The 12,292-nt window shown below is 35.2% G+C and overlaps 1 protein-coding gene across 1 annotated transcript in view; it reads right to left on the bottom strand.

Moving 5' to 3' along the window:
- Positions 1-12,292, bottom strand: part of CEP128 (centrosomal protein 128) — a 121,247-nt gene that overhangs the window by 10,002 nt on the left and 98,953 nt on the right. Inside the window, exon 22 of the mRNA XM_074148406.1 lies at positions 1,000-1,077. Within this exon, the coding sequence (XP_074004507.1) occupies positions 1,000-1,077 (78 nt within the window). The remainder of the gene's footprint in view (positions 1-999; positions 1,078-12,292) is intronic.

Genomic DNA, 12,292 nt, shown 5'->3' on the forward strand with positions numbered 1-12,292 from the left:
TCATAGTAACGTTAAGGAAGAGAGTGCAAGTGTGAAGGAGATTGTAGAGACCCCGCATTTAAGCTTCTGCTTTGCCTAACTCAGAGAATTTTTCCTTTAGCAGTGCAGAACCATCAGAAACAGAAAGCAAATGTCAAACTCTGTCAGAGCAAAAGGCTCTTCTGGGAATATCTGGAATGTGAAATTAAAACTATACACCTCAACAATATTTTTTCTAAAAAAACCCCACACATTTCAATCAGCGTTTGTGTTCCTAACTCTGTTGATGATGACAGCAATAAAATAGCGTGCAATTAGTATAAATCATGTGAACTTCTGCAAGAACGCTTAGAATAAGCAACGTTCCAAACAAGTATGTTTTGAAATGTTTATGACTACAGCAGGATAAGAAATTCTATGTAGCAAATAATATGCAAATCTTTATGTGTTTGTTGATCTGTGATTTAATACTGATATAAATTTAATGTTGTGCAATGAGATTTTAAATTCTTTTTTAGTAAACAACCAACTTCATGTATGGAAAATAATAATACTACAGTGGTTTAGCCACTTAGCCACTGAAGATCTAATTTGAGGCTTATCACTCTTGACAGTACTCCACCACTACTGTCAATATATCCCTCTGTCGAAACAAACACACCTTGACTTGATAGTGATACTGGGAAAATAAGTGACAATTATTGGCATTATGTCAAAACAAAACAAAACAAAAAAGTGGTTAAAGCTCACCTATTTTCACTCATTACTTTAAACATTGAAATAACTGGCATAATTTATTTCATTACAAATTTTCTCATAGAGCACTTCAGCAGTATTACTAACTGGGACTAAATTTATAACCTCCAAAAAAATCTGTATAAACATGGAAATAAATTTCTGTATGTTTTTGTCTACATAATATGTACATATGTAATTTTAAATATCTTTTAAACTAACTTATCTATTCATTAACCAAAATATTTTAGAACTACTAAAAGAGTCAAATGAAAACTTTCTCACTCCAATATCTTTGAAATCTTCTAACAGGCTCAGTTTCTCAGGAACAGATTCCAGATGGTCTAAAGCTACTCGAGTACTCTAAAGAACAGAACACAAGATAAAACATAAAAAAAATAATCAATTCTTTCAGATAGCTCAAACATTAAAAATCTATTACATCTACGGAAACACATTTGTAGGTATGTACATGTCTGTAAATTAAACAGGTCAACAGTAAACAAGCTGTTAAGGAAAAAGAAAGACAAAATAAAACACAAAGCACAGTTTCCTTAATTTGAATCTCCATGAATAGTTACCAGTTTATTGAGCAGAACAATACTTACTTACAATTTTGGAGTTTATGTAGCTTTCAGAATGAAATTTTCTTGTATTGCACTTCAGGGAGTAAAGTACATTTAACAAAAATATAGAAATATACTCACAATGTTTATATCTTTGCAGTTAAACACATAGCAGAAACATATCCATTATTTCTTTTGGCAAATACAAATATGTGCAGTTAGCACTTAGTTAAATATAGAACAATCAAATTTCATATTTTTGATTTAGACATATGTTATGTACTGCTGAAAGATGAATTACCACCCTAGGGAGTGTTAGGGTTGGACTCAACAAGATTACACCTCCACACCACAAAAAGTGACACAAAAAAATCTAGTATATAGAAGATACAAAGAACTGAAGAACATGAATCTTGTGTTTCAGGTTTTGTGCACAGGTGAAGTTGGTCATGCATAAAGAGCAGCCATGCCCCATAACCCAGATGTCTCTGGGGCTTCCCAAAGGCTGCCCTTCTATTATTTGCTGAAAAGTGGGTAGAAATGATACTGTTTGTACTATCTGAACAGCAAGTGGTATTTCATCCACAATTCTATAAATTACACTTCTTTGGATATGGTTCTGGTAACCCGGTATGCAATCTACCACTAATGGGCTTCATTAACCATATTACTCCTCTGGCACTTTAAAGCCAAAATCTATATAATAACAAACAAAATTCATCAATTCTGAAGTCAAATATTGTTATGCTGTAAAGTCTGTGCAAACTGAGTTAACTTGCCCTTAACAGCAAAAGCTCTGGTGCTAGTCTTGGAAAGCCTCAAGCTGATCAACATAAAAAACATCCCATTTAGATCCCAGACTTAAGACCTGAAGGGACTAAAACTTTCAGTCGCACCAGGACAAGAAAAATCAGTAGGAACCTCTCAGCACAAGGGCTGTCTACTCCAAAAAGCTGTGTTTTGTATCACGTAAAGCTCCCTGACAATTTTTCAAAAGCACCCCAATGAGTTAAGAGTGTAATAGCGTGTGTACTGTGCTGGCTATAACAAACCAGGAAACGTCAGTAGTATTAGCAAACAGCAAAAATACTTTACCAGTGATTAATATAGAAGGAACAGGCTTCATTGTTATAAAAAAGTGTATATCCATGTAAGCTAATTATTTAGAGAAGAATGTGATTCTTTAAAAGCATAGCTCATATTTCTTTAGTTAAAACTCAATCACATAAAAATTTATTAAAAAACTGAAATGGGACAAATAGCAATGAAATGAACAGTCATGTGAGCAGGATGCTTAGCTAACAATATCAATATTGTTATATTAATATTTTATTAATAATCTTAATCACATTACAAATAGAATGGATACTATATATTGTGTATCCATGTAATAGGTACATTAATAATTTAGTAATACATTCAATAGTATTCTGTGCAACATATATTGTACATATAAAAAGTAACATAAAATATATATATTTATATATTATCATGCATTAATAGCAGTATTATTAAAATGAATATTTATACTGCTACCATGACTGTCTAGTGACCCCAGATCTTTTTTCCCACATGTTGCCATTAATTATATAGACAGTTACCCGCACAGTGAACTAAACGAGCCATTGCTCCTATTATTTATAAGCAATATTGCAAATTACAATAACATATGAAAAGACTACAATAATGTAATATATGAAAAGCCATTACACTTTGCTTTGAACCAACCACTTGCTACCTTAATTATATGCTCTTTCATTCCTATACTATAAGAGACACTATCACCAATCTCTCTTCATCTTCTTTCTGCAACTTCTCATCTAACAAACCTCTTGCAATCTTTCCCATTAATGTTTTTCAGGCTGAAAAGTCCTAGTGTACTTAGTTGTTCCTCACATGGCAGAATTTTCATGCCTTTGTTCTTATGTCTTGTGTAGCCTCTCCAGTTCTGTCTTTTTCAAGACGGAGAGGGGAAATGAGGAGCGGAGAACCAGAACTGAACAGAGTAACCTAAGTACAGACATACCATCAATTTAGAAGCAATGACATCTGTCTTTTTGTTTGCTTCTCTCCTAACAGTTCCAAACATTCAGTTTTTAGGATTGCAATAAATATGCTTTCCATAAAAAAAGAAGGTTGAGTTTCATAAACAATGGGATTCATTTGCATTTCACAGGACTCAACTTGTAACCAATATTCAGTCCAAATAAACTAATTAGGTAGTGGATGAGAGACTGGTTTTTCTGTTTCTGTAATTACACATACGCAAAAATATTATGTATGTAAAAGTATTTTTCTAATTTTCTGTAACGATGAAAAATTTGTAGTGACAATTATATGCTGATTATATTAGGGACCATTTCTATGAAACAAACACCTGGTTAAATCAGTTTTTCAGACATCTGGGTTCTTTTTCTTTCTGTGATTACTGAGGTTTAAACAATATCTCCCACCTTCTAGGAAGAAACTTTTACCCTTAGATTGTATGCTTAACTAAAAACAGGGCTCTTTTATCCTACTGTCACATTCTGCAGTAAGAATGCAAGATGCAGCAGCAGAAAAATATTCATAAATTCCCAAACCTGGCCCTTTTTTCCAGGTTAATTTCTAGTCTTCACACAGTGCAGAAAAGAACAAGAATACATGACATTGAAAGGTGCTAGAAGAATAACAACTCCATTATCACAGGTAAGGGGAAAGAATTTGATGAGAGGGTTGGATGAATCATTGCTTCCAGAACAATAGGAAGAATATGAAGCCTACAAAATGGGGTAAAAGGACTGACCAACAAGGAAGGATATTTTAGATTTCAAGAAACTCAGGAAAAGCTGTCAAAAGTGAAACAGAGTAAAACAAAGATTCTTTAGTCTTTTAGTGAGAACAAGAAAATAGAATTGAGACGAGGAAAATATGGTGGAGATAATTTAAGTATGAACCCAAACCAAAATGAGCACTTTTGCATTTCTTTTATACTAACACATTCATTTTGTTAGATTTTAAAAGGTCAATTTTTAAAAATGTACAAGAATTATGCAAGACTAAATATATGAAGTTAAGCCTGAAAGATAGGCAAATCACTTCCTGAAATGGGCAGCACTGAGAACGCCCAGTTCGGAAAAGTCCTTAATTGCAATGTTGACAACTGACCATGGCAAATTCTGGAAAAAGCCTGAAGGAAGAAAGGTGCGTACTTGTGCTGACTGCCACTGAATAAAGCAGGGCAAATCAGTTTTGCAAAACTCAAAGTCAGAATTAATAAAGGTTATTTCTTCTAACAAGAAAACAGTACTTTCTTCCTTCTCAGTTGCTGCATGAGAAAGGAAGTTAAGTAGATTTCACACGTAGCTAGTTGTGTTTGGACCAAAACTAAAATTTATTGTATTATCTTCAGAAGAAGTTTTGTATTTTAATGTGTGATTTAATTTGCAATCAGGTTTTTTTACTTAAAAAATTTTTTAAGGAGATTTTATAAGGAGAAAAAAAAATGACTTTTCCTGTAATATATCTGGTTCTTTACCAGAAAAGAATTACAGAACCTGCAGTTATATATTAATAATGAATGTTTAAAATTGATTCTTCTTCATATTTTCAGGATGCAATCAGGCAGGAGTCCCACATATTGCATCTAAAGTGTTTTTCAGAGATTATAGTGTAGAAACATTTTTATAGCTATTTTTTTTTTTTTCAAATGCTACTATACATCTCCACTTCAGAGTAAAATTGCCTACAGGTATCTATCAATCTCTAATGTTTCCCTTTAATAAGAATCAGCCATTTCACTTTTACAACAGTAAAGCAGTATTCATTCATATTTCATGCTTCATTTACAATGACCTTATGTTCATCAAAGCATTGATTTTCCACTCCATTAATTTATGATGAGATGCAATGTTTGCTGCTTCTTCGCAGAGTAGCCCCTGGTACTGGTGTGCATGTGTTTCTCTAAGGCTGGGAAATATACGAGGGACAACAGACCCTGAGCAATCCAAACTTAACTGTATGTGAAACAAACTACCAAATCCTACTGTTCAGCAGTCATTTCAGTATCACACAGATCTGATGGACACGTTTCCGCAAAAGTTTTTTACTTTGAACACCAACAACTCCCCTACCCCTTCAGAAATAAAATCCTTCCTCGCGGGAAATAACTCCACAATTGTAACACTCCCCAATCTCTCCTATTTGTCCAGCACCAAATAAACCATAAATATTTTAAGCCTGTGGTATAAATTACCCAAAAAATTTTGCTAGAGTATTTTACTTATGAACTGCAGAAAAATATACATTTGAGATGTCACACAGAGTTGAAATAAAGTTGCCTGGGACACCGGACATATTTAATGTAGTGACTCCACAGCATGCTATAAAGTATATTCAATTTATAGCAATTTTTTTTCCACCTACAAAGTTTTTTGCTTTCCCCCACCCTCTGTTTTAATAAAGACGACCTGTGATCTGTTCTCAACATAAAAGGAACTCAGGCTGTAAGTGTAAGCCCATGCCTTAAGCCATCCCATTTTTCAATTCTTTCTCTAAATTCCAACGCCAAGCCCTCACGTCAACACTGTCTGTAAATGAAGTTAAGGAAGATACTCATCATCTGTTCTCCCAAAGTGTCTCCTAAATATATTGCCTCTATTTGCCTGTACTTTTTGTGGGGGGAAAATAAATAATTAGCTGTGCCTCAGCTAGTCCTCATTAGTTACATCATTAAATGTAATCCTGAAAGCAGACCAGCCTTCGGGTTATATGCATACTCCGTGCTTGGTTTTCTGGTTTCACCAAGAATCATGAGGATAAAGAATGATATAAGCTACTTAGATTTCTGAATGGGTTTTCAGATTGCTAAAATTTAAACCTAACTTCACACACAAAATGATGGGCTCTAAGCTAACCATTACTGTTCAGGAAGTAGACCGTGGGGTAATGATTACCGTTTCCAAGACTTGCTCATTCAGTGCTCAGTATCAGTCAGAAAAGCAAAGTCAACACTGGACATAACTGGGAAAGGAGAAGAAAAAAAAAAAAAAAAAAGCCAGAGAACATAATTATTCCCAAGTGTGAATCCACAGTGTGCTTGAATCTTGACTACTGAGTGCAGGTCTGGACCTCTATTTCAGAACAGAAATAGGGAAAAGTCAGAGAAGAGCAATAAGAACGATCAAAGCCATGGAGCACTATTTCCATCTGAGGAATGATTAAATACAATGACTTGAAAAAACAGGACTTTTCAGCCAGGAAGACAGAAGCCTGAGGGGAGGAATGACCAATTTGCATAAAATCAGAAGTCACACAAGGACAGAAAAATTTATATGAGTTTAAGCAGAAACTGATCAAGTTCATGAACAAGACCGACCATGGAAGGGTTCCAAATCCATAGAAACTACATCTAGGTCCGGAAGTCTCTGAACTTTGAATGGCTGGAATCAGAATGAATGAGTGGGATACAAAACGTATGTCAGTCCTGTTCATACACTCTTCCCTAAGCATTTTATTTTGGCCATTGTTGTGATGTCTATAGCTGGGCTAGATTGACCTTTGGTCTTAACCAGTAGAGTTCCTTTTATATTCTAAAATTCTCACAGTCTTATGAACAGTTTGTGAAGTGATGTGAACAGGATAACTCACACGCTAACATTTGCAGGGACAGAAATGCATGCCTTTTTCATAAAGCCAATGAAAAGAATGGTAGTGATGTGCAAATAAAAAGAGAAAAAGAAAAAAACCAAGTTTGTTAGGGGAAATTCAATAAAGGCAGTGGCAACAAAAGAATATGGAGGAGGGAAAGGTGATGAAAGTTTTTAGCTGGCCCACAAAATTGGTCTGGTAATTTAATGAAATGCACAAAAACCTCCTCAACGTGGATCAAATGCCATATTTGTATCATTAAGGACTGCACTCTATTCTATTAAAAGAGATGGATTTAGCTGCACAGAAAAAATGTGAAAAAGGCTGTTAGAAGCACCTGACACAGAGGGCAATTAAGTGCTGTTAACTTTTTTCCCAGAAATCGGAAAGCTGTATGCCATAATGCATACAAATAATCCTAAAGAGAGCAATCACATCTGTCTGCTCATTGTTTAACAGGGAACAGAAGGTACTGATACAGTGCACTGATGGTACCGATAAGAGGAAGAAACACCAATTGTACTGACTGAAGCAGTATTAATGGTATTTTACTTAACAGCAGTCTCTTCCATAGAGTGAGTGCTATTAATCTTTCTGTTTTTAAAATAAAGATTATTTACTTTGAAAAGGGGCGTTCTGTGTTTTCACAGAGAATGATAAAACAAATTACTCATGTTCCATGACTTCATACAAACACTTTGATGTTTAAACTGAATGTGAACAGTTAATCCTCATATATTGATGTGATCTTAGTGATAGTTTCACACTGTCTCAAGGGACAGATCTAAATCAAAATCAGATACACATTTTATTTTTGGTCTCAAAGCTGCAATGCTAAATGCAAATAAATCAAAGCAGGTTTGTATACAGTCCTCCTAAAGTTTGCCTTTATAGTTGATATATTGAAAACATATAAACATAAACCAGAAACCAAACCTCATTGACTTTCAAGTACAGTGCTCCTTTCTTTTCTGAGGTAGGTAAAAACAAACGGCTATCTGTATAGCACAGATATTTTTGAAAATTAAGCTGACTTAAGTACCAGTTAGCTAATCCCCAAAGAATACCCATAAAAAGATTAAATGTGACTGTAATTTTAACTGAGTGCAATGCATGTCAGCAGGCAGTTACTCACAATTCAGATGAAAGATGTAATGTTAAAGGTGACCTATGATGACTTATTTGTAAATGGCCTTAGCATGTTGAATACTTAAATAGCAAGAATAGGATGCACCCAGCAGGTATAAAGGTATCCTTTGCTTTCCTTGTTAACATCTGTAAAACTATGCATTGCCAGCTTCTATCTCCAGCGCTAGACTGATATATCATACGCTCTTCTCTTCCATGTGTCTGGTTCTACTTAAGAGGCCTGAGGTTCTCTGTTGCCTTTCATATACCAGGCAAATCGCATGATAGCTGGGATATTCTGTGACCTTGTACATCATACGTATAAGGGGGACTTCAAGAGAAAGCAAAAAAATGTATTTTGTATCTTTATATTCCACATACACCATTACTCCAATTATACCATTGTTTTGAAATCAAGAAATCAATTTACCTTTACAAAAGCAGGCAACACATGTAACTTGATAAAGTTACACAACATTCAAGTTCAACTGGCCTTTTTTTTAATACTACATTGTTTCATCGGTTTTAACTAGTAAGATTTTTTTTTTTTTAAGCAAAACCTACACTTATACTAATGAAAAACAAAAGACCTTTGTTAACAAAGCATTGCAAATGTAAAACTAACTGAACTTTTTATTTAGACTCCAGATGTTTTTGCACATTATAATTAAGAGACCTTCATGGTTGCTTCCTTTCCTGTTTGCAATGGCATGGACCACCTCTTCTCTCATTCATAAGCACATAACATCCCTGCGGTAACTACGGAATTGTTTACATGGAAAAACATTAGGACAGTATTTCTTGAATTTTTAGTTGTTTGATGCATACTAGCAGCTGGAAATGTGAAGGAGACAGCACGGGATTCTGGCAAGCCAGCTCTCTGTGAAGCATCCACTAATGCTCTGAGTACTGTTGGGCGTCCACAGGACTAGTTTTTGAGAAACTATTCTTTATCATTTACCAAGATTTTGATCAAAGACAATCAGACATAATTACTAGGAATTAAAAAAAAAATATATATAACACAAGAGACTGTGTAAAGTGAAGCAATGTTAGCGGGCAAACATTCTTAAAAGGTATAAAGACTGACTTGTCACTCATTCATGAATGCTATCTTCAGCTCTCTGGAGCTCTGCGGGCTAAAAATCTTTACATGTAATTTACATTAATGTTTTGTATGCTAACAGTATTTCATCAAGCCTTACAGAAAGCCTTACAGAAATTCAATTAACACAGCCTTCATGGGAAAGAAGTAGTATCATTCAGCTTTACAGCTGAGAAAAATTGAAATACAAAGAGAAGTGAGTTAACCAAGGATTCACAGCAAATCAGTGTCAGAGTAGGAAAAAAGATAAAGAGTTTGCCTTATAGATTTTCCCATTTTAATCAAAAGATGCACAACAATAAGAAAAAAAATATATGGTAGCATCAATAGGTGTAACTGATGTCTGTATTCCTAAGGGTGTAATTTGATCAAATATAAAACATTTTTAAATTTAAAATGAAGGACCTAGCAGCACATTAGAAACATTTTAGTCAATAGTCCACTGTCAAATAAAATTTTAATTTATTTTGTGATATATAAAACAAATGAAAAAAAAACCCCCATACTATACCATATACATCTAGTTAAACTAAGAGAAATAACTTACAATATCTAAAGAATTACTATCATCTGTAATAAAGATTTATCCTGAGACTTTTACTTTCTTTAATTGAAAACTGAGAGGATTTTGGTTTATTAAAATCTGGCAAAATATTTAATATTTGCAACAGGTGGAACCCATCTTTACAATACTGAAAGGAGCTTTCTACTCAGAGAATGTAAGGGTTGCGTTAGGAGGAGTGTTGCCAGCAGGTCAAGGGAGGTGATCCTTCTCCACTGGTCAGCCCTGGTGAGACACATCTGGGTCTGCACAGGGTCCAGTTCTGGGTTGCCCAGTACAAGACAGGCATACTGGAGACAGTCCAGCAAAGGGCAACTAACGTTCTTTAAGGGACTGGAACATCCCTGCCGTGAGGAAAGGCTGAGAGAGCTGGGATTGTTTAGCCTAGAGAAGAGAAAGCTCAGGGAGATCTCATCAATATGTACAAATATCTGAAGGGAGGGTGTAAAGAAGAGGGAACCAGGCTCTTTTCAGTGGTGCCCAGTGCCAGGACAAGAGGCGATGCACAAAAAACACCCAGGAGGATCTTCTGGGATCTGGGATCTATGTTCCTTCTGAACGTAAGAAACACTTTTTCATTGTGAGGGTGACTGAGCACTGGCACAAGTTGCCCAATGACGTTGTGGAATCTCCATCCTCAGAAATATTCAAAAGCTGACAGTCCTGGGCAACTGGTTCTGGGTGGCCCTGCTTGAGCAAGGGGGTTGGACCAGAAGACCTGTAGAGGTCCCTTCCAAACTCAGCCATTTTGTGATTCTGTAATGTACTGTATCACTGGTATCACTGTCAGAGAAGCTATGAAGTTATTAGACCAAGTTTTTAAGACATGTGCCATGATTATTTGTCAATGGATAAATATAAAACTGTCATCCTGACCACCAAACAAAGAGCAGTTTAATAAAGTTTACAGAGTTACCTACATTTCGTAACCTGCCCCTTACAGGTAATTTAACAATGAATTCTTAGGCCAATATTTTAAATATTCTTTAACAAATACACAGTAAGATATTCTTGATTACACTTATCTGCAAATTTAGTATTAAAACTCTCAACACAATCTTATATATATTTGTAACAATAAGTTATTGTATTTCTTATATTAATTTAGTAGTTAATTTTTTAAAAATAGTGAAGAACATGTTTAATAAAGAGTAATTTAAAAATGATGCCATACATCAATTCTTGAGGGAAGGGGGATTAGACAGGTGACATTAGAATTATACCTATATATGTTTAGTTTGTGGACATTGTGCAAATACACAGCCTTAAACGAAATTCATAAATTAGAAAAGATGTGCAAAATCTTATACATCTATTTATTTCAGTATTTTTGAAATCCCAGAATTAGCCAGAAAGTGAGAAATAAGTATGAATGGGACAGAAAAGCAATTGTTAAAAAAAATAATCATACTCTTAACAGCAAAATTAATTCTTTTATAGCAAAGAAATATCAAAATGTTGGCTGAAGAAAACTAGAGGTGGCTGTATTAACAAAAAACTAAAAGAACAAGTAAAGCACCAAATAGCAGGGGCCAAAGGATGGATGAGTAGCAGGTATTCAAGAAGAGTAATAGATATGTAGGGGGAGAAGACAACATCAAGGAAGAAGGGAAGAGGAAGGTGAGCATCATGTGAGAAGAAACAGCTGGCTGCAAGCACCATCATGTGCCAGAAGTTACTTGGTGGGAGTGAGCAGAGGAAGGACTTGGGGAACCTTGGGAAAATTCTCCACCCCCAGCAAAGGGAAGTGACACACTGGCTCGCTGATGAAAGCAGAGGAAAGGGCGAGGCAGGCAGGACAGAGGATCTCAGACGGCTGCTCCTCTCCCGGTCATTTTTATAAGATCAAAGAATGGCTGTGTTCTGGGAGGACCAGAAGGCCTTTGAAGTAATGGTAGTTTTGGCAAGACACTATAGAAGCAAAGCAAGGGGAGAAGAAAGTATTAACCCTTAGATTCAAGATTTCCTAAACCTTCATACATACAAAGTATGACAATCATTAAATAATCTCAAGACCTAACAGCAAGATTTACCTATTGATGGAAGGCACATTGAGAGACACAGAGAGAGTGAGCACCTTAACATGGATGGTGTCAGGCAGTCGTATAATGTCTCCGTGAAATGCTTTGGGCACTGTCACCCTTCCAAAAATTGTCCTTTTAAAATGGGTGATAAATCAGAAAACTAATTAGAATTTCAGTCTGCTACTACTGTAAAAGATTCTAATAACTTTTACATTGCTGAGTGTGTGCAGACAGAAATTTGTTTTACTGGTATTCGAAGCCTTACTTTCATGAACATAAAATATGAGTTACAACAAAATACATAAATGTTCATACTGGAAAGGAAATTCACATTAAGTAACTATTTTGCAGAGTACTTACAGCATTACGGGAGTTAAACTAGATTTATGACATTGTAACAAAAGTTGAATCATGTCCAGAAATGTCTGATCCAAGTATTCTAAGCAAGTGGTAACCTCACTTCTGGGTTCTCTTCTGGAAGCAGCAAGCTGCCTTATTGATCAAAGGATATAGAATGCATATGTTCACTGGAATAGCTTCAGGACAGGGTTAATTTCAAATTAAA

Source organism: Numenius arquata, chromosome 6, assembly GCF_964106895.1.
Source record: "Numenius arquata chromosome 6, bNumArq3.hap1.1, whole genome shotgun sequence".
NCBI classification, from domain to species: domain Eukaryota; kingdom Metazoa; phylum Chordata; class Aves; order Charadriiformes; family Scolopacidae; genus Numenius; species Numenius arquata.